General features: G+C 44.0%; 1 protein-coding gene and 1 long non-coding RNA gene across 6 annotated transcripts; one reads left to right on the top strand and one right to left on the bottom strand.

Moving 5' to 3' along the window:
• Positions 493-18,071, top strand: PSEN2 (presenilin 2). 5 transcript variants are annotated; one of them, XM_021389519.1, is made up of 12 exons: positions 493-631; positions 1,537-1,594; positions 4,547-4,743; positions 5,448-5,677; positions 6,628-6,769; positions 7,365-7,432; positions 8,355-8,575; positions 9,428-9,526; positions 11,307-11,384; positions 12,992-13,102; positions 13,642-13,760; positions 15,661-18,071. In XM_021389519.1, the coding sequence occupies exons 3-12, from the start codon at positions 4,600-4,602 to the stop codon at positions 15,814-15,816; spliced, it is 1,368 nt and encodes a 455-aa protein (XP_021245194.1). In that variant the 5' UTR covers positions 493-631; positions 1,537-1,594; positions 4,547-4,599; the 3' UTR covers positions 15,817-18,071. The 5 variants fall into 5 exon arrangements, with proteins under 5 accessions (XP_021245194.1, XP_021245192.1, XP_021245195.1 ...); XM_021389517.1 differs by having other exon boundaries at positions 12,989-13,102; XM_021389520.1 differs by lacking the exon at positions 15,661-18,071 and adding an exon at positions 14,748-15,197 and having other exon boundaries at positions 12,989-13,102.
• LOC110395325 lies at positions 13,663-27,379 on the bottom strand. The gene is made up of 3 exons (XR_002436339.1): positions 27,239-27,379; positions 26,371-26,463; positions 13,663-14,192 (listed from the first exon to the last, which is right to left on the bottom strand). It is a non-coding gene; the product is annotated as an uncharacterized LOC110395325 (long non-coding RNA).

Here is a 27,390-nt window from a genome sequence, read left to right as displayed (position 1 = left end):
GAGAGGGGAGGCCGGCCGGGCCGGGTAGGGGCGAGCGCAGGTATGGGGGGCCCGCGGGTCGGGCGCCGGCTGCGGAGTCTCCGCCTGAGCCGGTTCGCTGAGGGGTGGGCGGGGGGCTCCGACACGGGGCTGCCCGGCGGCAGCGGGCATCGCGCATCGCGCTGCTGGGGCGGCGTGCGGCCGCTCTGCTCCGCGCTGGGCCCGGCGTGAAGGCAGGGCACGGCAGCAAGTAGGTCCGGCAGCTTTGCTGGCTCACGCTGGTGGGAGTCGCATGGCTGTGTGCGTATGTATAACGCTTACTGGCGTGTAAAGTAGAAGATCAAATACCTCTTTTTTTTTCTCCGGGGCGGTACGCCTGCCTGGAGCAGCGCTGGGACGTGGCGTTGGGCCGCGGATCGCTGAGCGCGGGGAGCAGCTGCTCGAGGTGATCCCGGCTGGGCACTCCGAGAAGCCTCCGGCCGGCGTCTTCCGTCGGGAAGCCTTCTGTTCTCCTGTTGCCCGCCGCCAGCTCCGTGCGGCGCACCTGGATGCGGCCGGCCATGCGCTTGGATGGACGAGGACGCTGAGCCCGCTGCGCAGCACCCAGCTCGCCGCCTGCACGCCGTGCCCTTGGGAGGAAGGGAGAGCGTTGGTGAGCCTTAAAAAGGAAAGAGGGGGCTGCAAACCTTTGCTGTCGCACCTCCAGTTCTGTTGTCTTTGCACGCTGGGGCAAAGCAAAATGTGAATGGCAATTACAGATCCTGTCTGTTTGGATGGTGCGTTTCGAGTAAGCTGTGATTTTAGCAGCATGCATGCCATGGCTTTATTTGTTGGCAAGAATCTGAAAGTCTTTTCTCTCGTTTTTTAGCGTGCCAGTTAGCCGTTCTGAAAGTGTTTTCCTCCTCTTTGTATTTACCAACAGCACTGATTGTTATAGCTGAAACTTAGGAGAACATCAGGCTGTCAGTGTCAGTCCAGAGTTTTCTCTTGATCTAAGTTCAGCAAAGGAGAATGCTTCTCTCCATCTGATTGTCATCAAAGAGAACAGCCTGTATAAACAGGAGTTTAATAATCTACTTGAGAGTTTAAATATTTTGCCAGGCAACAACAGCTGTTTTATGCTGTATTTTATGTTGGTATTTTTTTTTTTTTTGATGGATGAAGTACAAAGCAAAGGATTTGGGTTTGCTCCAGCACAGTAGCATGAAATAAGAGGCAAGCCAAGGCTCGACTCTGATGCTCGGGGGAATGGGCCCAGTTTCAGTGAAATCTATAAGACTGCTTCATCACAACAGAGGAAAGCTGTCCCTTGCACAAAGGGTATCTGCAAAGAGAGAAACAGTAATTCACACCTTTCTGTAAGCTTCACAGGGCTGCTATAAAGCAGGACTCACTGTAGTCCCACCTCAGCTGCTCCAGTAAAAGCTGCACTCGACTACTGACCTAGTTTTTTTGTCCCCTTTCATCTTTGCCACGTGACCTTGAGAGTTTGGTCTTTCAGCTCTTAAACATCTTATGATTTTTGAATGTGTCCTAACAGTTTGTATCTGTCCACAGAGGAAAAGAGGAAAACCTTGCCCGATACCTGTGACTTACTGAGTAAATTTGAAGACTGGTACGTGTTGTTCCTGTCCTTCATTTACTGTATTTGGTAGACAACGCTCTTTAGTCATCTGAATATAGATAAAGCATCTTTGGGAGGCAGAAATCATATCTGCAAGACCTTTTCCTTTTGTTTATTCAAAGAAACGATATCAGAAGAGTGTGTGGCTTTGGTTGTCAGGTGCTTTGTTGGCGTCCTTCCCATTCTTCAAGTGAGATCCTTGGGCAGAGGCTTTCTCTCCATTCCCTTTGCTCAGTCTGTGCTCAGGATGCAGTTGTGAGAGTTCCCGGGCAGGTCCTTCCTTCCTTAAAGGAGAGACTGCTTAAACCAAAGCTCTGCGGGGCAGTCAGCGCAGCCTTGGTGCCAGTTCACGGTGTGGCTCGGATGAATGAATGGTGGCATTAGACCGACTCACAGGGAGCCAGTGTGGGTGCCAGTCCTGCTGAAACCTGGCTCTGCCAAAGCCATGGAAAACAAGCGCCCATTGTCTCTTCAAAAGAACTGGATTGCCAGTGAGCACCTGATGTTGGCACTAGAAGCTGAGGATGGTGGGACAGCCCCTTTGGCAGTAACACAGATTTAGGTCACTTTAAGGCAGCTGTGAATACAACTTTAGAGGATTTGTTGAGAGGATTTGTTGAGGGCCAGTGGCTCCAGTAAAATCCTTAATGCTTTGGGGACAGCTTCACTTCTCACTGAAAGCAAAGCGCAGTAAACAAGGGGTGGTAAAGCAGCATTCAGGTGTAAGTCTGCCTGCCGATGAAAGCATTGTTATATCTTTGCCACTGTCCTTTCTGAGAGAGAATAATGGAAAATGTCAGGCATAAAAATGTCTGCCTGTTTTACAACATGAGACTCTTTTTCCAAGTAATCATGAGGGTCAGTAATTAGTGGAGTATTTGTGCTGTCTGTTTTTAACTCTTCCAGTGGGCATGACTGTGATGTGCAAAGTAGACTAATTGGCTTCCTCTTCTGAAATCTGCAGCGTTGCTTTGCTCACATAGCGCAAATTGTGTTGCAGTTTCTTAAATATTGGGAGAAAAAAATCTTTAATATTTTTATTGGGTTGTTAAAACCTGAATATTGGTTCCAAACTATGAAAGAGTAAAATCTAATTATTATTTTTTTTCCTTCCCCGGTTTCTTGACGATATCAGGAAGTTTTAAGAATTATTTACGTTCCACAGCTCACAGATTTAAGTACTTAGAATCCCATGGCATGCATATTTTAATCTGCAGACGGGTCCAGAAGTATGTCATGCTTGAATGATTTCATGTTACATGTGTATACAACTTCTTTAAAGAAGGCCTAAATCTAACTGAACCAGAATCTAGGCTCTCACTTGGAATCTATGAGTTCCCACATGCTGAGTGGGAATAATGTGTTAAGCACCTGGCAAATGGAAATTTCTGGCTCGGTAAAAGGAAAAAAAAAACAGTACAAAAATGTAAGTGTTAGGCAGCTTGCTCAGAAGGAACATGGTATTACTGTAAAGCTGACAGGCCTGGCTTCAGGGCTGCCCCTGCATTTGTTTCCCATAAATGTACAATTTTTATCACCGAAAGAGGAACAAAATGAGAGGAAAAGGCTTGAAGAGAAGGCAGGAGAGGAACAGTTGTCTGAAAATTCTTTGCTTGGGCGGAGTGAGTTTGCTTTCTAAAATATCTTGAAGGTGCTAGATGTGTTCAGGATTTTGTGAAAGACAGCGGAATGTCACACTCCTTCCTCTTTCCATCCCTTGAAGTGAATTTCAGTTTCTTTAATGAGAACAAGAATGTATCATAGAGCTTCAAGGCACCGACTCTAACCTCTCAGGCTAGCTGGTAGACAGCAATATCTACTGGTTGGCCTGCAAGTGCTTGATGCAGATGTGACTGTGTCCAAGTCACGTGGCTTCTTCAGCTTCCTTCTCTGAGCTGGATTAGTGGTCTCGTTTTGCTTACGGATAGGTGGCTGAGAATCAGGTCTCTGAAGTATCCTTATTTACTGCTGCTGCTTTGTTGAGCTGACTTAATAAGTCATAAAAGGAATTTTTGCTATCACCTATCTTTAGAGCTTCCTGAAATCATAGCTCTAAGGCTGTTCTGTATTAGCCTTAGCAGGGGCAGAGCCCACCTCCTTTCTCTTGTGTCTTAAAAACAAAACAAAAAAAACAGCAAAGCAAACAAAAAAACAGCTGTTCTTTGCTTTCTGCACTGTGCCACTCCTTTCTTTGTTATTCTGCAATAGGTGGAAAGAGGCCAAAAATTTCTAGCCCCCGCTTCCGTACTCCAAGTTGTTGCCCATCCCGGTGGCTTTGCTTTTAAGTACAAGGTGATATATAAAGGGGAGGGTGGGGGAGTGGGAAAGAAGTGGCTCACTTAAAGGATCAGGTCTTTCCCTTTCTTTTCTCCACGGTCCCTGAGCAAAGAGAAGAACTGCTTCTGAAATTCATCTGGTTAATCAACAGTCGAAACAGGGAAGACAGCATATAGCTCCTGCTTAGTGGCTTATGTAAAGCTGAGGCTCCAGGTTACTAGGAAACTTCTGCTACCTGCTAACGCTTGTAGGAGTGTTGTGCAAGAGCTGAGCTCTCTAACTTGTTTAGCAGTCAGCCAGCATTTGAAGTGAAGCGTTGTTTTGGCTCACACAAAACAAATATTAAGCACTGAAAAGCCTCCTTTGTGAATGTCAAGGTGCTAATGGGAGAGGCAAAGCATAGAGGCAGAAACTGTGAAAGCTGTGGCAGAGAAAAAATGTTAAGTTGACCTGGTCCAGTTGGGTCACTGCTGCGTTTGCTGTTCTCCCTGACTGCAAAAGATTTTAACTGAATGGATTGTCATGTCTGATGTGACAGCAGATAAAATCAGCAACTAGGAGTCACACAGTCTGCCTGCAGAAATTGTGCTTCTTTTTCAGGCTTCCAGTTGTTTGTGCTGCAGTATTTACTGTTTCTCTTTCCTTTGGCTTCCTTTGTCCTCTCAGTCCTGTGTAGTGCTTGGCTGAGCCCCTCCTGAGCGCTCCCTGTGAAAGCAACGATGATCACATTCATGAACAACTCGGACAGTGAGGATGAGCCCTGTAATGAGAGAACATCTCTGATGTCTGCAGAGAGCCCTCCAGTACCTTCCTACCAGGATGGCCTGCAAGCCTCAGAAACAAGGGAAGCACAGACACATAGGGTAGGCATGCATCCTTCTTGAGAGTGAAGAAATGGGGTATGATGATAAATGTAGTCCTGTTACCCTCTCAGTCCCTTTCAGCAGGCTGGCTTCTAGGACTGGCTTTAGACTGTGTTATTTCTCTAGTATTGCTCTTGGCCAGCAGCTGTAATGCCTGTTCCTATTTCCTCCACTGTGACTTTTCCCCCCTTTTACTCTCTGTATATACTCCTCCCCTTTCCTTCCTTTTGGTGAAGATACAAGCTTTTAATCAGGACCTGATGCATGCATGACTCTTGCAGGATATCCTTTCCAGCCTTTTTGTTTTGCCAGAAGTGTTGGAACAAAATCTAGTCTTACCGCTAGAGAAGCAGCACGGTAAAGCAAGCACAGTGCTGCTGTGGGAGCAGGAACTGCTCAGGTTTATATCACCTTAGATAAAATTTATTCTCTCCCAGTTCTCTGTACCTTGCCCTTCATGTGCTTGTGTCAGTCTTTCCGTATGTGCATTGAAGAGGCCCTTAGATATTCATGGTTCTTGTTTTAAAAACTCTGTTGCAGCCTGTTTGTAATGGCATTTCTAGTTGTATTGCTCAGTTGGTACCGTCTTACTAGGAACAAGTTGGTATGCTGTGGTTGCCCACAGAAGCATCATCCAGTATGATGGAATGAAGCTTTGAACGCAAAGTAAAAAGTCTTACATATTTGCTAATCCTTCTTTTCAGAAGAGGCAAACAGGTAGCAGCCGTAGCCCTAACAATGTTGCGGATGAGGATGCGTCTGACTCGGATGTTCGAGTGAGAGAGAGTGCCTTGGAAAATGAAGAGGAGGAACTGACTCTGAAATATGGAGCAAAGCATGTAATCATGCTTTTTGTGCCTGTCACCCTTTGTATGATTGTTGTCGTCGCCACCATAAAGTCAGTGCGCTTCTATACGGAGAAAAACGGGCAGCTGTAAGTGGGGTCTTCAAAACAGCCTCTGAGTACGTGGGATCCCTAGCATTACGCATACCTTCCATGCACACGCATCTGCGTACACAGAGTGCTTCCTTGGCAGGCTGGGGGAGCCTTTACACTGCTAAAGGTGGCTGTGTAAGCATACCAAGATCTTACACAGATGAACACAGCATACTTTTAGTAAGTTTTTTCTGTACCTGCGTTACACTGATTCATTAGCGCTGTCATTAGGCATTAGCCTGTGAGAAGCATAGCAATGAAGTTGCTTCATACTGCGGTATAAAAGACCCAGGCTTAACTCCTAGTCTGTTCACCCAGTGGCTGGCAGCAATCAGGGAATAGCATGTTCATTTGGATGAGTGTCTCATTTCCTGATGACATTTTTGTTTCCTAAAGACTCATGGTGTGGATACATAATTCCATCCAGCTCTTGCTGACTGTGCCCGAGAGTGTTCCTGGGGCTCTAACTGCACTTGCCATGGTGGGTAGAGAAATGGAACCAAAGAAAACGGGGTGGGGATGTGATGAAAAGGAGTAAAACAGTCTAAGAGACTCCTACAAAATGTGGAAAGAAGGGGTCCCTCCTGCAGGTCAGTACCTGGGATGTATCCTTGTCATTGTTGTGAAGAGGGTCCATAGACATGAACTAAAAACTAGTGGCCTGGGGAAAAGTTCACAAACTTAGTCATTTATGCTCTAGGAGTTTTTCTTTAGAGCTTTGCCAGCCACAGCTGCTCTGTAGGAATGTGCTTTTGTTAAAAACAACTAATCTTCAGTTGATAATTAACCGGAGCCCGGCCCCTTCAAAGGATACTTCTCATGTTTACTGCCCTTGGCATTCCTATTTCCCTTTCTTTCCCACATACACACAGAGCTCCGTTTTTATCTTGGGGCAATTATTTAAAAGAGAATGTATGTACTTTACATGGCTTTGCTTCCTTTTGCAGGATCTACACCCCTTTCAGTGAAGACACCCCATCTGTGGGCCAGCGTCTCTTGAACTCAGTGTTGAACACTATCATCATGATCAGCGTCATCGTTGTCATGACTGTGTTCTTAGTTGTGCTTTATAAATACCGCTGCTATAAGGTAAAGTATTTATGACAGAGCTTTTTCTACACGTGTTCTGTGAACATGTTCAAGTCCTTGCACGTCAGTGAGAAATTAAGGCACTGCATGGGCTAGTGAACAACTCAGTCATGGCAACAATCTCATTGGAGAGAAACCTTTGCTAGCAGTGGTGGAGCTGTGCTCTGGAGCGTGCTTGGCTGTTATTTTGCCACTAATGTTAGGATATTAAAACAAAGCCTGTTACTTGTGCTAGTCAGGTCTGAGTATTCTCCACATGGTTAAAAAATTCGGCAGCTTGTATTTATGGAGCAAGTTGTATTGTTTGCTGCAAATGCCTTCTCTGAAATCTTGGACAAGTCATGTGGGAGCTAGTATTATTCTTGCTTGTGGAGGTGCTGGTGGAAGAGAAGGATTGAATGTAGAGTGAAAGGGTTGGGGAGAACTGGGAGCAACTGGCTGTCTCTCCTACTTTACCAGCTGTGGGGAAGGTCTCTGGAAACTGGAGAAGTAAGAAAAGAAAGCTGGACAATACAAAGTTCTGTTAATAGTGCATGCAGTACTGCAAACTGTGCACTGAGCCCCTTCAGTCACTGTCTTTTCTTGCCCTTACTAGTTCATCCATGGTTGGCTAATCCTGTCCTCTTTTATGTTGCTGTTCCTCTTCACCTACATATATCTCGGGTAAGTAGAGATGTTGCAGGTAACCTGGCAATTCAGAATTAAATCTTTCACCTCTTTGAAGAAAATCCCCAACTTCATGAACAGAATGTCTTTCCCCTTCTCCAAATTGACCTTTTTTTTAAAATGGAAACCTAGATCTTTAATGGACAATGCCTGATTTTTACAGTACATACTCTCCAAAAATCAATGGGAGGTGATACAGTGAGCATGAAGTAAACTGAACCTTGTTGTGCAGAGATGCATTGATAGCAACTCTCAGGAAATATTGTTATAAACTGCTAGGATCCTAGGATATCTGTTATCAATTGTTTGAAGAGATAATGTCACATGAAACTGTTTGGTTTAGGTGGAGGTTCCCAGTACATGCTGTCAGTTTGTCTTTAGCCTCTGAGAACCAAGTGCAAAGGAACTTTACGTGCTGAGTTGGTTCTCTGGTTTGCCTTATCCTCAGGCTGTATCTCTTCAAGCTTGTTTCCTTGCCTCCAAGCTTAGAAAGAACAAAGTTTTTAACTTGCAGTTTATAAATATATATATTTTTAATTCATCTTCAGTATTGAACATCATACTTCCGGTGGGTTTACTTGTATTTGATGTCTTACCTAAAGACCTAAGTCTTATAGCCTATGTTAAATCTACTTTTGAAATCTGGTCTGCTAAAATCCTTGGAATCACCTCAGGACTGAGGCAGTGTGGTCCTTGCCTGTACTCACAGGGTGCCCATCTCCTGCACAGGGAACAGAGAATTAAGAGCAGCAATTGGCTGCAAAGCAGGTTCCCCTCTCGTGATGAGGCCTGCTTCTGTCCTGCTTCCTTTTGGTGTTGTAGGAGGCTTGTTTAACTACAGCTAGTAAGATGCTTTGTGTGTCAGGTTTTTTTTTTGGCTATATTTTTTGCTCAGCTGAATTTCCTTGTTGTATTCCAGTGAAGTATTGAAGACATACAATGTGGCCATGGATTACCCCACAGTTATCTTAATCATCTGGAATTTTGGAGCTGTTGGAATGATTTGCATCCACTGGAAAGGTCCCTTGCAGCTCCAGCAAGCATATCTCATTATGATCAGTGCTCTGATGGCGCTGGTTTTCATTAAATATCTACCTGAGTGGTCAGCATGGGTGATTCTGGGTGCAATCTCAATCTATGGTAAGTCCGGGTGGTGAATCACAAGGCTCACGGAGAAGTTACTCTGAGGCCATCTCAGGGCTGTACATGTAATTCAGAAAATGACTTTATCATGCTTACAGCTTTAGAAAGAGGCAGATGGGCAATTAAGTTGATTCCCTGTCTTGTCTCTTGTTCACGTAGTTACTGTACTCCTACCATGTCTTTCCTTCCTTAGAGTGGAACACTGATTTGAGGAAGTACTGAACCACATCTAATTGGTTGGCAGGGATGGTTGGATTTTTATCAGTAGCAACCTGATAGTCTTGCAGGTTTCAATTACCGGTTATGAAGAAATCACAGATTTTGGTATGAGTTAAAAGTTTGAAGAGAACCTGCAGAACAGGAGGGATCTGCAAGGTAACATTTAGATTGGTGAGGAGCTATGACGGAGAGAGAGAGAGAGTAAGCAAAGAGGAATTGGATCAAAGGGCTCGATTCACCTGAAAAATAGACTCAGTGTATGTAGTGACAGATTGTAGAACACGAAGTACTCCCAGTCCTTCTCTAAATAAATTTAACTGTTTTGTGTAATCTGGTCATCTACTCTCATAGAAATAATGCGCACTCAAGAGGCTCTTAAAAGTATTAACACATTGAAAACTCTTATTGTCCTGTTAAGCCTTGGAGATGGTATTTTAAGTGAAACACATTTTCAGAGACGCAGCTAGAATCACACAGTGTGGCAGAAAACTCCATTCAGGAAGTCATCCAGTTAATATTGATAGATGCCAGTATGAGGGCAGTATGAGGGAAGAATAGTTTTTCAAATACTTGGAATGTAAAATGTGTTACGGCTTAAGATGAGATTGTCTGGCCCCTTTCTGTTTGCAGATCTGATTGCTGTTCTGTGTCCTAAGGGGCCACTGAGAATGCTGGTAGAAACTGCACAGGAGAGAAACGAGCCCATTTTTCCTGCATTAATATATTCCTGTGAGTAAGATTGGAATATTAATGTTTTTAACCACATTAAACTTGCAACCTTTCTCTATGTCAAATCAATAAGCACTATTTCAGTTACTTCCTTGCCCTCAGATTAGTGTGCATTTATGTCCTATAAGACACAGTTTGTGGAAGACTTTGTTTACCGCTTACATGGTATTAACTCTAATTAGCCACAGGAGGGGCAGGTTTGCCTTGTGAAGCTGAAGCGTTCAGAAGTCGATTTATCTTTCCATGAATACACTGCAGAACGTGCCTCTTTGCTCTGCATACAAAAGCCTCGAGTGGACAACAGTGTTTGCAAAGTTATTTAGTTAGATGATACCCTCTCAGTACCCATATTCCTTCTGCATGTGCCTTACAGACATACTTTAATGACGTTCCATCTTTTCCTGTAGCCTTCTCTTCTGTGCATAGTATAGATGGAAGTGCTTAGAACGTACTTGCTTTGTTTTTTTCATTGTGTGGCTGCTCCTTTCAATTTGTTCTATTCAAATATTGCTCTGCAAACAAAATCAGTCATCCCTTTGCTGGCTTTTGTAGGCTACTTAGCTATGATGATGTCCTGTGCACTTATTCACAAAGGCATTTGTATGCTTAAGATTAGGTTAGGTAGAATGTGGGAGACTTAGGACTCCAAGGATCTGGGCTCACGAGCTTCGTGGACCTCAGTGACTTCCATTACATCTTTTTTAAGATGAAAGAGTATTTCCAAATGTTGGGTGCCATGCTGGGGATGCCTACAACTTGGCTCTCGTGGTTTTTCAAGTATTTAGTGCTACGTAAATGCTTTTTTGTGTTCCAAATAGAGGTTCTGTTGGCTTCACCTTGGAATGGAAGTGAAATGTAAGTCCATTTTATTGGAGATTCTGTTAGACTGGCCTGAGACAAACTAGATGAAGTCTCCCAGATATTTTAGTTAACATTTAAGAGTTGCCTTAAAGGAGAATGCAATTCAACAAATAGTAAATACTGAACAAGAAGTTCTTGTGCAGAACGTCAGTGTCTCCATTGCAAGACCATGTTCTGTGGATATCTCTAGATGCAAAAACATCATGTTTGCTGAACTTGTAATGGAATGGCAGACGCTGTGTTTGCCTTGGCTTTTTTGTTTCTTAGTTTAGTTTAGCTTTAGTGAAAACAGGAAGACTGATGTACACTTAAATAAAAAGCTGATATGAGTTCCCTTCCACTGATCTCAGAATGGCTTGTATTCCTTCTTAAGTTAGAGATCTCAAGAATAAACCCACAAACATTCTTCAGTTGTTATTGGAACCAAAACAGAAATTGCCTGTATTTTGACAGGAAAAATAATTACACAGAAAAAGGCGGAGAAAACTGGCACTGAGCTCCACTGTCTCCTTTGCTTGTGTGGTTTACCTTTAGCAGAAGAGGAGGAGTATGCCATCTAACTTAACCTCTGGTTATATTTGTACTAGCATCATTTCCTGGGCAACTGTTCCCTTTGAACAGAGGAAACCAGGAGGAAAACAAAGGAGATGAGGACCATTGTTTTGTATTTTTGCTTTCTTCACCCTATAGAGAAGACAATACTGACTTGTGCTCTGAGACTCTCTTAAAAATTGAATAAATGCAGTGCTTTAACTTTCTCTCTGACCTTGCCTTCTAAGGAACTAGGGAAACAAACTGAGAGCCAGTACCATTTGCAGGGGCAAGTGTTTATATTCTCAGAGATAGCTAAACACTTAGTTGCTCTGAGCTACAGTGACCAGCGTTCTAAGCAGCTGATAACTTGCTCTCTTTCTTCTAGCTGCTATGATATGGACAGTTGGAATGGCAAAACCAGACATGGCAGCAAAAGAACAAAGCCAGCAGACATGGGATGCAGGTATGCTTGCATGTCATTCTCCTATATAGAGCAGTGGCTCATAGAAATAATACATACATTGAGACTGCAAGTAAATGCACATTCTTGAATCTCAAAGGACACACTTTTTTTGTAGTATTGCTACATTAGTTGCAGAACTTAATGGTGTTCTGAAACCTGCTTTTTGAACTGGCAGCAAAGATTATTAGATGATGCTGGAAGTTCCAGTATTCAGGCTACCTTTATTCAAACAAACAAAAAACCCTCTTGAGGTGTACTGAAGTCAAAGGTGGAAGCGGGTACTGGATTTTTTGTTTGTTTAACAGCTTTACCAGCTGGCGATGGTTAATTACAACGCAGGCTCAAAACGATAATGCCAATGAACTGGTGAACTGGAGTGCATTTCAGTGTGTTGTATTCAGACAAGTGCCATGAAACAGATGTGCTCTTACCTAGCTCTAAGTTCAGTTTGGCTTACCCTGCCAAAGAAAATTGACATTCTTACAATTACCCTTGGGTAAAGGTTTGGACAGTTACACAGCAGTAGCTGATGTGTTCCAGGTTTATGTTCTAGCTGATCCTGTGGCAATTTGTGTGCCACTGCTTATACCTTCTTGAAATGAAAATTAAACTGCAGTTTTGAGAGTGATTGAATAAAATCTGACTTCTGGTGTTGAAAGCATTTCCTGTCTGGTCCTGTTCCACTTGAGAACAACTTTTTTTGCTACAGAAATACATTGTATTCTGAGGTTTGATAATGGCACATACTGCTTATTTTCAGGCTAAAGTAGCTGATATGTAACAGACCACAGGGACACAATCTTACTTTTAAATCTAGCACAGAGCAGGAGCGAACTACACTGTTGGGTCTACTGAATGCCTCCGTGGAAACTTTGTGTGTCCCAGGTCGTGGTCTGCTCCCATCTGCAGTGGCAGCATTCTGTCATGCTGGCATGAACTGGAAAGTTCGTATGAGTGCTTCTGAAAAATAGGAACTGTCAGCTAGAGTCATGTCTCACAGAGCAGATGCTTCTGAAAGCACTGACGAGAGGAATGGGAAAGATGAAAGCTACTGGTTAGATGTGTTTAACAAGATTAAAAAAAAAATTGTGAAGAAGGAAATACGTCTACTTACCTCTGCATGACCAGCCAACTCCAATGTCAATGTGATTCAGGGCAGAACTTTTCTCATAAATGGCTGTTCTCCTAGTCATCCATTTTTTATCATACTACCAAGGAGGGAATACCTGAGCACCTCCATGCTAAAGAAGTAACAACGTGGCAGTATGTGTTAGCTTTACTCAGTTTCACTTGTCACTTTAGCCTGCACAGACAGCAGATACTAGCACGTCTGACAGTTTGATCCATGGATTGGGAATTGAGGTGAAAACTCCCTTTGTCTTTAATGACTGGTAGATAAATGCTTAGTTCTGTGCATTTACTTGCTTGTTTAGGCCGCTGAACTCCTGGATAGCAGCCAAGCGAGCTGTGAACATGCAACAATCTGGACTGTTTCAAATAATAACATGCATGTTTTCATCAAATACACTGAATGTCTATGATTGAGCTGGTTTTTTTTTGTTTGTTTGTTTTCTTCTTGGCTAATTTTTTGTGGAACCAACAAGAAGATGGGAGAGAGAGCCACGGTAGCACTTCACACTCAGACTCTCAGATTTTGGACACAAGGAGCCCTGCTCCCAGCCATCCCATCACTTTAGAGGAAATGGAAGAGGAGGAACGTAAGAGAAGCTTCATACATTGTTTTCAGTGCGGTCAGGATCAGAGCCTGACATTTTTACTCATGGTGGTTAACACTGTAACTCATTTGGGTCTAATTGCAGTTTATTTGAAAAGCTGTGACGTGCTGAGGAACTAAGGTCTTGTATTACTTCTTGCTGCTGCAGTATCTGTTCTGGGTTTGTGGTTCCAGTGACATACCTCGGCTACGCAGACAACTTAAGCAGTTCCTTCTTCCCCTTGCATCCCCCTCCTTTCTGTCTCCACGCTTCCTCAGTTGGTACAGCTGTAAGGCAGCACAGGGAAGCACCTCTGAGAATTAGGTTATGTAAAAATAACTGGAGAAGAAGAGTTGGAAGTCTTGGCCTCCTCAGTAACCTGTGGAGGTAATCCCTTTTATGCCTGTGCCGAATGCAAAAGGTTCAGCTTGGTTGGTAGCCAGGGTTAGCAACCTTCACCTGGTCCCCAGGGGAGAAGACTTGGTTCAGGAGGAAGCAAAACAGAAGTAAAACTTGTTTTCTTTCCCTTCCGCTTCTTGCAGGGGGTGTGAAGCTGGGCCTTGGAGACTTCATATTTTACAGTGTGCTGGTTGGGAAAGCAGCTGCCACACCTAGTGGAGACTGGAATACTACGCTGGCCTGCTTTGTAGCCATTCTCATAGTAAGTGAGCAAGTTCTTAAAAACTGTTCCAGTCTTGTTTAGCACAGCTAAAGACTGCTAAATCACTCCGGTCATGTCCTGGGTACTCAGGTGAAAGCATCCATGGATTTCTTAGCCCAGTGCTCTATCTATAAAGACAGGCTGTAAGTGACTTCTAGGAGAAGCTGCATGATACAGGCTGGGAGGGAGGATTCCTCAGAGCAGAGCCAAATGTGGAGATGGTGCTGGTCAAACAGACCCTAGGAAAACAGTAACAGCTGAACAGCTTGCATGTTTGCTTCAATGTTAGAGACTGGAGACTTTGTCAGAAGCGAGAGTCAATATTACGAACTCCATGTTGATTAGCAGGTGTAGCCTAGGAGGCTAACTCTCTTTTGCTAAGGAGAACTGTGACGTAAAAGCATGAAGGCAGATTTCATTCTTGTGTTTGAGCTGGAAAAAAAAAAAAACAAAACATAAGGAGACTTAAAAATCCATGGCAATTATGAGTAAAAGCAGACGACTATCATATTGTACCTGCTTAAGGACTCAGGCCTGCCAGCTCTAACTACTATACACTGTTGAGCTTTCACCTAAGTAGAAAGTGATTAACAGTAACTAGCTCTTTACACCAGCATACTTGCTGAAACTAAGAAGAGCAGTGGCAGGAGTTCTAGAAGGTAAAAGAAAATGAATTATTGTGTGCTTCTTGAGCTTCCATTTCCGATTCTGCCCCAAGGGTAGAGAATTATAGTGACTCTCAGTTATGAAGAGCATGGCTCAGAGAACACTGGAACTAGAAATCTAATTTTAATAGTGTGTCGACTAGCTTTCCTGATGTGTCCTACCTCATAGGTCAGAGACACCTATACCGTTGCCTACCTCTGTGTCCTCGGGTCTAGCACAGGGTCCCTTGACTGTGAGGAAAGCTCTCCTCTGTCTGTCAGGCCTTATAGCCTATTCTGTGTCTTTTAGGGTGCTGTTAAGTTTGTTCTGGTTTCTTTTCAGTTTCATAATTCTGGTGCTGTATGGCTTTCTGGTTCCAAAACTGTCCCTGCAGCGTCCAGGCACATCATTTAATTACACTACAGAGCAGGTGTAGGCCAGATACGGTCCATGAAGAGTGTAAAGAACAGAGCCACGGGCTCAGCTGGCTTGTAGCCAGCCATGCAGCCCAGAAACACTGATTTAAAAATAAAGTCCCACCTGCTGATCCCTAGCTAACGGATGTTTTTTGGAGCCCAGTGTGAACGTCATCTCTGAAGTTTCATCATCTTAAAGGAAGAAAAAAGGGCTCAGATAAGAGAAGCAATCCATACGTAAATACACTTCATCAAACCGTACTGTATAACCCAAACCTTTAAAAGCTTCCACATGTTTTCTAAAAGATGGATTTTGGCCTGCTATGAAATAAAGAGAATTCACTGATTATAGTAAGCGACCCGGTCAAAAGAACAACAGTGGGATATTTTTTGTTGATTTTCTTTTTTCCCCAAGAGACCTTGAAACATGTGATGGTGTTAGAAGTATGTGCTGCTGTGTGTTAGAGCCGTCCAGTGAAACTCCTTCCAGTTCAACAGGACTAAATGGTTTCATCTGCTGGTTCAGTAATTGGTACGGAATGGTGTAGAACAAAATGTGAAATAACCTGAAAATAAATTAACCTCTCAATATGTCAGCACAAGCTGTTTACACTAATATCTGGAGCTGTGCTCCAGATTGCTGAAGAAAATACTTGGCCAGCTGTTCAGAAAGATGAAGATGGGGGGAAACGTATCTCCTTGCATTGGTAGTTTGGTGGTTCAGGCAGGCTTCAATTTCTGCACAGTGTATCTAGCTTCCTTATACATCGGATTGTTATGACACGCATGTTTCTGGGCTTCTTACTTTATTTCCTTGTGTTTTTTATTCTCTCTGGCAGGGTTTATGCTTAACTCTTTTATTACTGGCTGTTTTTAAGAAAGCATTGCCTGCTCTTCCCATCTCCATCACCTTCGGCTTGATCTTTTACTTCTCGACAGACAACCTTGTGCGACCGTTCATGGACACCCTGGCCTCCCACCAGCTGTATATTTAGAAGAAGTGGGAGTTGAAGAATTCTTTTTAAGCTTTGCTGTGGAGTATGGTACACTGTTTGGAATAAGTCATAACCTTTTTCACCTAGTGCCATATATTTGTAAGGAAAACAGTAACTCTGTGACATGATGTGTACTAAAAACCTAGTTACATGTTAAGCTGAACTTTCTCACAGGACTCCCAACTCTCGGACTCCAATGAAAAGCCTGGCTCATTGCAGATGTCAGAGCATTACTTAAATGTTAGTTAATGTGCACGCTGGCTCTTGTGAGCAAGGAAACCTATATGTAGTGTGGGGTACTGGAGAGACGAAGGGTCTGATCTGTGCTTCCAGAAGCTCAGGCGTTTTAGCCTTGGAACTGCAGTCTTGTTTAACTGCGCTCTGGAATTGTTAGCACTTCACACTTTGGAAGTGTTGTGCACACGTGTAGTGAAAGTCAGTCATGCTTGTAATTAGAAAAGCACAGCAGTCAGTGTGCAGAGAACAGAGAGGCGCGTTACACCTAGTGGTGAGTGCTAAACAGATGCGTGATGCCGGACTTCGTAAGCGAGGCTGTGTCAGTGCCCCAGATGTCTGTTTGTTCTGACCCTCGTGAGACGTGGCCGCGGCAGTCCTAGGTGGGATGTCAGCAGTAGGATGTCTGAGCATCAGGCTTCTGTTTCTGAGCGCATCCATCACGGCAGCTAGCAGCTGGAGGCAGGGCTGACTGTTAAGCAGATCGGATCCTCAGCGTGGAAATTACTGCACAGCTCCCAGTAAATCAGTTGACCTGTAACATCTTCTGTGTATCTCTGGTCTCATTTCTGTACGTTACTGTAACCGCTCCAGAGGAGGATTTGCCTTCCCTCTCTGAAGAGGTCCTCATACGCTGATTGAAGCTTGGTTTACCTAGTTTTTGGTACTGTTGTTTAAAGAGGTTTTTATTACAAATTTTAAAATAGCTATTTAATGTAAAAGGAACTCTTTTAAAAATACTGTCATAGTTTGTATCAAAATATGGGGGGGCAAACAGGAATCTGCTGTGACATTACATAAGGCGCCATCAATGCTGGAAACATTGACACAGCCTCAAGTGACTTCATTTAAAAAAACAGCAACAAAAAAATCACGCTGCCTGTTGCCAGTAAAGAAGAACAGGTCTGACTCTAACCTTACTGTTATTACTTAATTGCTATTTTCCTCCAGATTTGAAAAACATTTTATTTCTACTCTGAGGGTCATTTGTAGCAATAGGCAAGTTCTGTGATTTTTTTTTTCTTCTTACTTGAGTGTGTAACAAACAAGCTCTGTTTTCTTTGACAGCTGATCAGTATCAGTGTTTAAAATTGTAACGTTATGCAGGGTTTTTTGAACAATGCAATGTCAATGAGAGATACAGAACTTCAGCTCTGAGAACACTTTTTAGATAAGGCTTTGAAGTATGCCTTTTTAAGATAATGTTTTTTTTCCAGTAGACTTCTTCAAGCTAATCTACTTTTTGATATTTTAACAAGAACATCAGGTAGGTGCTTCAAGCTAATCTTCAAAAGCACGTAAGGTTTTTTGAGTTGTGTGTCTTAGTTTGGACAAGTAACTAATTTTTGCTCTTGGTTTAATTTTCTGTTCTTACTACTTACATTTGCAATGTTTGAATGTAAAAATTGCAGACAACTAATTATTACTGATAGGTATTTTCCTTTGGAAACAAACTGTCTGCTTGTTTTTTAAGGTTTATATAAATTAATTTTTCTTTTTAACAAATACAGTAATGGGGCCAAATCAAAATACAATCACTTGCAATCATGATTTTGTATTTTATATTGCATGGTGTAGAGGATGTGAAATAGTTACGTATATATATATGTAAGAAAAAAATCCTGCTTGGCTTAACAGGGCTGTAGCATATTGCTAGAAATTATTTATTTTTCTGAAAGTGAAGTTGATATAAGAAGGAAACTGGGTGGGTCCTTCTTACTGAAGTATCATTAATAGAGCTTGAGTTTTATGTAGATTTGTGCTTACAAAGATTGGCCCCTCACGGAGCAAATTCTGCACAACTTATAAAATAATTTAAAAGATGACTGAGCAATGGATTCTGTCAGTGCAACAAAATGTACTCGCTTGGTGAGTAAAGGGGTGTGTTGTGTGTGTATATACTGGAGTGGTTCAAACTGTGTAAATGTTTATATGTATTTACTAATATATATTCACTGTGAGTGTGTGTATATATGTATGTATATATACACATACAAGAGTTTTAAAATGATATCAAGTGATCTCTCGTCTCATCGGACATTTTTACTTGCATATAAAAGTGAAGTTCTGTTCATGTTGTTAACACCGCACGGGATGGCACAGGGTTAACGTTGTGCCCTTCAAAAGGGACGGACTGTAGCCTAGGGGCTACATGAGAAATGGGCCCAGGGATCTTGCAACTTGAGTGAGCGTGTGCGTGTGTAGCGAAGCGGTTGTCTGTCGTTCCTGCACACTCCTTGATTTCACCTTGCTGCACGCTCTGCTAAACTGCAGTCTGACCTTGGAGAAATCCTAAGTATTCCTGCTGATGTGCCTCCATGAGAACGTACAGCTGTCAGGTAGGTTAGGATGATAACCACCTTAATGTGGGTGTCACTCAACAGCTTGAAGTCCTACAGGAGATGCCATGCGTCTGTGTTTTCCTACATTTACCCTATCACACCTTCTTTCCAGTTTAAAATGAGTGTTTCATTGCATCTAGACTAAAGCGTGGCTTGGGCATATAACAATCCCTAATGTGTAAGATTGAAGCAGTATCCAGGAACAAAAATGCAGTGGTAAGCCTGCCTAATGCTGGGGGATATGCAGCATTTACTGCCTTCCTTCCATTTCCATCTTATTGCAACAGATTTTCTATCGTTTCCCACTAAATTCAAGATGTTTGCCCTCAGCTGTCAAGGAGTTAAGTGAATATGAACTGTTTACTTTTTCCTTCGTACAACTCATTTGTTTGACAGGTGCCCAGGAGCACATTTTGGGAGGTGTCAGTGTTCGGTGCTATTTATTGCTCAGTATTAAAAAGATATAAATAAATCAAGACTATGAAGTGGAACTAGCTAAGCTTCTTGATATAGAAACCTGAGCCACGTATGGGGCCAAGCAGTGGGAGTGGAAGATTTCCAGAACTGAGAACTGTTTGAATCCTATCAAATGCAGCCTGAACAATGTGTCAGCTTCTAGGCCAACTTGGGGTTAGGGACAGTACAGAAATACATAGTGTGAGCCTAGTGCTCCCTAACTGCTGCCTTGCAGGACCTGAAGAGTCAGAAGGAGGCAGAGCAGGGAAAGCGTCAGGCCTATCTCTGGTTTCAGTGAATTCAAGGAGAACCCTTGCTCACCCTAGCATAAAATCTGAGCAACTGTACAGCTAACTTGCATTTAGGAAGGGTAACAGCAAATGTAGAAAACCGGTCCAACATTTTAATTTTCACAGTACTCATCCTCAAGCTTTACAAAGCTAAATGGAAGCAATTACAATTCTCCCTGACTTGGTAGAGCTGCATCTATTTATGGAAGAACTCAAGTCATCATTCAGAACCGATTGGCAAGCAGGGTGTCTGAGGCTGCAGGTAGGTAGGTAGTCAGGGTTATTTTTAAAGCCACAGCTTTGATGTACCAACAAATAGTTAATAGCAATAAAATGACAGTAATGTGAACAGGATTATTCCAGAAGGAACTCCTTGCCCTTTTACCATACTAGAAAACACATGCCATCTCTTTAAGCCCCCACCAAATACGGCTATTTTGATCTTCCTGGAAATGGAATCAGAGCTATTCTTGTTTTCCAAATATTGTGCTAATAATTAGTCTCACAGCAGTGTTATATGCAGTTTTCAAGAGGCATGGAAACCATTTGATTTTCTTCCTTAATATGGAAAAATAAATCTGTGATTTTTGGCCTTATGTGATTTGGGCGAGCAAACCGAGGACCAGAATGGCAAACACTATGACTAATTTCAGAGAATTCATCGTGCAGGCAATCCAAACTCTGGGTCGTGTGGAGAACTAACAGGGAACAGGAATCCAGCAAATGCATTTGACTATAGAGGCTGCAATCTGAGGACTGTTAGCCTACGGATTAATACAAGGTTAGAAGAAACAAAGCATACCTGAGGCATAGGTTAGATCTACCAAAGAGAAGTAGGGTGCTGGTTTATCCAGGATTATCACAGCAGTGCAGTTATAAAGACTTCAACAGGGTGGAAAAATCGGGGCTAGCAGGGAACATAAAGCCGTATCAAAAGCACTTATCTAAAGGATTAAGTTACCTTACTTGCTGTCAGTGTGTCTCTGTGCTTTTCAGTGCTATCATGAAATAGTTCTGCTGCAGAGAGCAGAGAGAAGATCTGTCTCCCAGGAAAGGAACCGCTCCTTGTGTTGTGAAAGCAGGCCACCAATTAAACTAGAGTGACAGTTCTCCAAGTCCGTGGAGTGGATGGCACAGAATATAGTTACATGCTTCATCGTTATACTGTTTCTAGGGGGACTGCTGAAGTAAAGGGACATCTCTGATCCCACACCTTGGGCTCCTCCAGGCTAGAAATTCTTTCGGAAACATCTGAGAGCTCACTCTGGGAGAGTGAACCTGTACTGCTGGTTCTTGGCGCTGCTGTGCCTGAAGGCAAGCTCTTTTCACAGTGTGCAGCTACAGAGCATGTTGAAATTACTCTGCTGTGCTTCCAGTGAGGCTTTCCATGCGCTACTTTAAGAGCCAGGCTTCAAGAGCATGACAGAGCAGAAAATTACCTGCAGCTTTGTTTTACAGATAGGAGTAGAAGCATTTGTCGAGGGTCAAATGAAGGGCTTAACCTGGATGTCTGGACCATTTCTTGATGTGTCATTCTTTCCAGAGGCGTTAACTGCAAGAGTGCCCCCTCAGCTGAACTCAGATACGTGTCAGTCACTAGTGAATCCTTCTCTCCAGCTGTGATGACACAAATATAGATACTAGAGATCAGATTACGTAGCCTTTCTCAGCTGACCTCAAGCGTAGGATCAATAGCCATAACAAAGCAGAAAAAGGGTCAGTCAGCATCCAAAGTTAGCAGTGATTCGGCTTGCCCCAGAGACTGACTGCTAAAAGTAAATTGTTAGGACTCTGTGACTCACCTTCCCGCAAGTGGACAGAGTCTAGGAGATTGCCTGTTTGCCACACAGGTGCTCAGAAACCCCCCAGCTTGTCCTCTCTCCCTCGTGTTCCATGCTGTGTGTTGGAACAGCAAGTCAAGGTGCCAGGAAGGACCAGGAAGATGCAGAGCAGCTCTTGGGGCAGCAAAAGAAAACCCGCTGTCTTGAGGGTGAGTCTAGGCTGGGGCAACGCTGCTACAGCTATGTGACATGCAGCCATGCTTTGCCAAAGGTGGTGCAGCAGCTGTGTTGGGCAGCAAACTACCATTAGCTGTCAAACTGCCATGACTAGTGCTAATTCTTAGTTTGGGCTAAGTTCTCCAAAGCCTAGTGAAATGTTCTGAAACAGCTCCATTTCTCCTGTATTCTCCATCCTGTCTTCCTGTTTAGACTGATTCTGTGGGAACTCTTCTAGACAACCCTTCTGTCCTTCATCTAAGGGTCTTCAGAGTGGCTCAGTGCAGGTGAGGGACTTGCTTCTGTTTGCCTAGCTTTAAATTAGTTTCCACGTTTAACCAAGGAGTGAATGGCTTCACTAGTTATTATCTGTACAGTGAATCCTGCCTGGAATCTACAAGGAACTGACTTTCTACTATGTTTCTGCGGGCTCTACTGTGGTACATGTAAAATCAGTTAGGTGGCAGAAGGAAAAGGTAAAGCACACACTAAACTATACAAAGGAACGCAATTTACGGTGAGCAAGAAGAATAGACCTGTCTAGCCCAGGAACAAAGATCTACTGCCCAAGTGTTGTTTAACCAACAGAAATGCCACATTCTTGAGGCACACAGCTGCTGATCAGACTGCTGCATTCTCTTTCATCTCATCCAAAAGGCCTTTGCTCAGTATCTATAAAGCGCTGTGGTGCAAAAGAATCTGAACATTGTAAGCAGTACTGTGAATGTTTTACTGCACTGGGAGAGGTTTTGTCTTGAAATAAGAGAAATTCTTTACACTGAGAGCAGCCCATCGCTGGAATGACCACCCCAGCAATATGGTAGAATCCCCATCATGAGGTTTTCAAGATGCAGTTGGTCAGGGTGCCACCTGAGCTCCCTTTTCCCACAGAATGTTGGTCTTGATGATTTTCCAAGGTTCTTTCCAACCTGGGCTCTCCTACGTCTTGGATTAATTGCTAAGGTGGCAGGAGCCAAGTGCGCTGTCCCACGAGCAACCCGAAGACAAGGACTAGTATCGCTTTCTTCCATTTAGTGCTCTTTGTGCAGTCTTGCCACCTGTCTCTGCCCTTCTCTCAGCGCACTCCGCCCCCACAGGCTCGTCTCCAACTTTCCAAAGCACCCAGTGCCCACTGCAGCCACGTCCCAAAGTTTGGAGGGAACAGTGGCTGGCACAAACCACAGCCGGGTGGTGCGGTGGTAAGCGTAGTGTGCTGGTCAACTTTTTTCCAGCTATCCTCTGTCAGTGATGAACATGTTTGTAGCTTTGGCTTGTTGTGACTTGTTACCACCCCATCTAGAGAATAACAACTACTTCTGTGTTCTTTCATAGTGTAAGGAAAAACAGATACCTGTGTGTAAATTTCCACTTTGAGAGAAGATGTTTGTAACGCTTTTTTTCTCCCAGTGGGAAGAAATCGTGTTATCTGGCACAGTGAGAACGTGTGTGTGTTGGGGGGCAGGGGCAAACCCTGGTGAAAGATAAAGAGGCTGTGATCTCTGTCACGTCCCTGAGAAATCTGGGAGGATGCTCTTTAAGATGCCTGAAGAGTAGACTTGATATTTATTCCCTGATTATTAAAGACAATCCCAGCATTAGTGGGCCTGCCTCCACTTCCTATTAGAGGTCAGTACTGTATAGTAAATTTCGTGGAGCTGTATAGCTCTAGTGACAAATACTCTGTCAAAAGCCACATCGTGTATAACCTCACAGCAATCCCTGCCCACCTCCTCCTAGCAAGGGGCCTCAGCCTTCCAGCAGCCCCACTGGCCTCCCCTGCCTTCTCCAGCCATGCAGAGCAAGGCCGCTTGCTGAGAGCCCTGGATTGAAAATAGGGGTGGAAGTTTGTGAAATACCTGTCCCATTCCCGGCAATGCATCTTGGACAGAAAATGTTTGTTGCGAGAACAGACACACTGACTCCTTCCAAGAGAGCTAAACCATCACAGAATAAATTTCAACAAAATGAAATTGAGCCTCGTCTCCTTCCATTTACAGTGAGGGGAGAGAGGAAAGAAGGTCAAGTACAAACAAAGCCTGAGTGTTTGGGGGTGAAAATACACAATTCAGGAGTCAGGGCGTTCCAAAGTGCTATAAAAATAGCTCATCATTTGGATCCTATGATGATAGTGGATGTGCATCTGCCACTGACTGAAGTCAGAGGGATCTCATTTCTTTACAAGGTTGTTGCTCTCATTCTTGGCCATAAAGCCATGTAAATAACATATGGTACAAACAGCGTCACTGAAACCTGCCAAAGTTTTGAAATACTTAGAAGTTAAGTACTGAAACCAAGCCACCTGTCCAGTAAGTTCTCCTTGAGCTGTTCCAGTTCATCATCATTGCAGCGTTACGTTGATGGAACACCATAAATCTACGCAGGCAGATATGACATTCTTCCTGCCCTGTAGAAACATCCCTCTAAAGATGAGTGAACACATCTGAAGGTGAAGTTTTCCAAGACGTAGCTTATCTGAGCTTTCAGTGGTTGCTTGGAGGGGAAGAACTGACGGAAGCATTTCCAAAGTAGTTTTTGCCTTGTGGTTAGCTGTATGAATGTTAGAGAAGGACGGTGACGCATATTTTATTGTGGTCAGAGAAACAGCTTGGGCCTGTCCTATGCCTATGTAAGAGGATTTCTGTGCATTCTCTGAATAGTCCTGATGCTCATCAACCTGATGACAAGACCAATAGTTGCTTAATTGAGAATACATTAACTCATTTTTTTCCTGCAGGTCAGTTGTCTGCCTACTAATTTCCCATTGCAGTGGAACCCTTCTGACTGCAGGGCCCAAAGATCCTTCCAGGCTCTGGTTCTCTAATCTTGTTTTTCTGAAGTTGAGACAGCCTGACCAATTCCTCTCCTGTGCGCCTGGGAACTTGGCCCACTTTGTACAAAGCTCTGATAGAAGCCAGCTTTTTCTGAGTTCTTCAAAGCAGTCAACATCAGAACTGGCAAGCTTTTTTTTGGGTGTTCCCTGGCATTCAGTAAGCAGTGAGCTGCTAGCTGATGAGCAAACAGACTTACCTCAGAAAACAGCAAGCAGGAGAAAAGCAACCTCACCCAAAGCCTGACAGAGAGCCTGCTGGAAGTCACATTTAAAAAGTCCTAGATTCTATCTTCCCCATGTTGCTCTTGCTGCTTTTACCGAGACCTGCAGCACAGCTGTTTCTGCACCTCATGAAATTACATAATTAAGCCCTTTGTTATGTAAGTATCAACAGGCAATACAAGGTAAAGATATGATGGCAACGTGAAAGCATCTGCTACAGAGCCATAACTTCTAGCTGCTACATCAAGCATTCTCTAGAGGTGCTCAACATTTCTGGATAAGGCAGCAAATACATTGAAAGTTGACTGAATGTAACAATACTGAATAAGATGTGAGAAGCAAATGAGAGCCATAGTACCAAAGATATACTGTGGTTGAGTTCTTATTGCATCTTGTTCTCATAGGCCAACAAGAGACTCCTAAAACTTCAGGAACTTCATTTTTCACAGAACTGCTCAGGCTTGCTCTGCAAATTCAGATCTGCATTGCACAGATCTGCAAAAGGATACAAGAATGTAACACAGAAATTACAGAGGATCTAGACACTGAAGTACAAACTCATATAACACCCTCATTCTGCTGCCACATCACACTGGAGGCACTAAAGCATCAATGGATGCCAAAGTTTTTAATGTGAAACAGAATCGGAAGGGGTGGCCCGGACTGACCCCTACTGAATTCACATCCACATGTCCTGCCTCTGAAAACAGCTTGCACAAGGGAAGACCGTACATTTGTCTGGGATTTGGAAAGAATGGATGAGTACTCTATTCTCATTTCCTATTGCTGAGCTTTTCCATCAGGTACAGCATAACAAGTAGTAAGAATAATATTTGTGAGGCTAGAGAGTAGAAGGCAAGAACATGTGTAACAACTAGAGTCTCAGTGTGAGGGTGGAATGCATAAAGTTTTCACAGGCAGAGAAGGAAGCTGAATTTGGATCTTTTAAAGCCCGTGGGGGCTGTTAACCACTAGGCTATTACATAAATCACTGATATTTGACTCCTTGGTTTATTTTTGAAGTAGTTTGCCTCTCCTTTCTCCAGAAATTCAGAGCTATAAATTTAATTATCGGTAGCACTAAATATTGATTGTATTTTACCTTTTGCCGTTACTCTTCAGAGTACATGGCGATCTTGCAAGACTTCTGCCATGGAACAATTCTCCCTGTGCACTACATACGTTTGCCTTTTTATTTAGGATTGCGAACACTGTTAGCCAACCAAATCCCACAAATTAGCCTCTGGATTACAGATTTTGAATCCTGTGTGTTTTGTTCTTATCCGCCCTACAAAACTAAATGGTAACAAGAAAAAAAAAAAAGATATAAAGTATCAATTTCTGCCAGCTTCAGTCCAGTTCTTTAATCCCAACTCTTTGCGTTCCAAATTCCATGGAGAACAGATCGATCCTTCTCACTTCTTCAGTCTAAGTATAGAAGAAGTCTGTCTTGCATTCAAATACAAGGGGTCTTTTAAGGATGCAGAAAGCCTGGCAGTAGAAGGTGTGATGCAAATTAAACAGCAGCTGCAAGAATGGTTTACCACATGGGAATGAAGTGAACCAGCCAGGCCTGTCTTGGAAAGATGGGGAGAGCTTGATCCTTTGCTTGCTCTGCCTACATCTCAAACTACGACAGCGTGTTCATGCAGAAACCCACGGAATTCTCTGTGCTCAGCACAGTGAGTAAGGTATATTTCACAATTAATGCTGAGCTGACGCAAATTAAGTGGTGTTACACAGAGACTTAGAGGTGGCATCCAAATTCAGTGCAGTTGTAGATGAAAGAGCATACTTTAAAGAAAGATATCTCAAATACATCTGTTTCCAGATGAGGGTAAAGATTACCTTTCTTTTAGAGAAAAATAACAGCTAATTCATATGTATTTCTGGAGATGTCAGTACTACGTGCTTAGAGACAAAATTCTCAAGGCTAGTATCTTATTAAAGCCACGTTTTTGCATCACCTAGCAAGTCTAATCTCTATCCAGTTCTCCGGCACGAAAGCGTCATGTTTGGCCTTTGCATTTCAGACATATTGTGTCCGTGCAAGGCCTGGGTGTAGAGCAGTGAAGCCAATAATGAATCTTAACCTTTTAACTTCAAATTTAGCCTATCTAGCACTGACCGAGGCTTCCTTCCAATCCGGATAGCAGCTGGGTGATGAGTTTTACTAAACGTACCTGTAGCTGTCTGCTCAGTTCCAGGCAGGGAGCTTCTCATGGTTCAGTCAGGAAGGCGAGCAGAGCTTGGGTAGGATGCTATCCTTTTTTTATCTAAAACAAAACACATGAAGGAACGTAGGTAATATTTAAGCAACGTTTTATGTGTTCATAAAAACCAGCCAAATCACCTTTGGTATCAGCAGCTGGAACTAAGGGACACAATTGCTGCCGTGTAGGGAGGCCTGGAACTAGCAGCTGGGCAGGAGCATTCAGCAGCCGTGGAAGCAACCCCTGTATACAAGAGTGCAGCCGCACAGCAGCACAGCTCCGGCTGGCTATGAAACATGTCCTTCAGTGTGGATTTCGGGCTGCTGGTTAGCTTACAGGCTGGGCCAAAACAAGCAATTAACACGGCTGAAATTGAAGCTCAGGGCTGTTTGTTGGTCACTCCTGTAAACTACGCTAAGACTGGAGGATACCTATGAATCCTCTTTAAGAAGAAACGAACTATTTAAGCCCCAAACCTTGTGCGAATACACCCCTGCAGTCCCGCAGCCTTGCAGCACACGCAGCACTGGGCCGCGTTGCCGGGTGTCCGTCAGGCAGGAGAGCTGCTGCCAGCAACAACCACCACAGTGCTTACCGCCGGCCCCGGGACAGCGCGGGGAGCCCGCCGGCGGGAGCCGTGCTGTAAGGCAGCGCTGCCCCCCAAAAACGTTTCCTCAGCACGGAGCCCCGCGAAGCGGCGCTGCCTGCCGCCCGCCCGGCACTCCGCTGACGGGATACCGCCATCCCCACTGCCATCTCCCGCAGCCAGGCCCAACCCAGGCGGCCCCGGCCCGGCCCGGCCCCGCCCCGCCCGCCCGCCGTGCCGCGGCACACGCACCTCACGCGCCTCCCGCCCAGCGCCCGCCACCGCCGCACGGACCTCACGGGCCTCACGTCCCCCTGCAGCCGCCGCGCGCCCCGCCCTCCCCCGCCTGCCATTGGTGGGGGCGCGCCGCGCACGGGCTCGGCACGCTCCTCGCGGCCCCTTCC

This window comes from Numida meleagris, chromosome 3 (assembly GCF_002078875.1).
Source record: "Numida meleagris isolate 19003 breed g44 Domestic line chromosome 3, NumMel1.0, whole genome shotgun sequence".
NCBI lineage: Eukaryota > Metazoa > Chordata > Aves > Galliformes > Numididae > Numida > Numida meleagris.
The sequence above is the reverse complement of the archived record's forward strand: the minus strand, read 5'-3'. Positions and strand labels throughout refer to the sequence as shown.

Excerpts from the sequence above, each read along its gene's own strand:
- PSEN2 (XM_021389517.1), top strand. The coding sequence starts at position 4,600 with ATGATCACATTCATGAACAACTCGGACAGTGAGGATGAGCCCTGTAAT. Across the intron at positions 4,744-5,447 it reads GGGAAGCACAGACACATAGG|AAGAGGCAAACAGGTAGCAG; the intron begins GTAGGCATGCAT and ends CCTTCTTTTCAG. Across the intron at positions 8,576-9,427 it reads GGGTGCAATCTCAATCTATG|ATCTGATTGCTGTTCTGTGT; the intron begins GTAAGTCCGGGT and ends TTCTGTTTGCAG.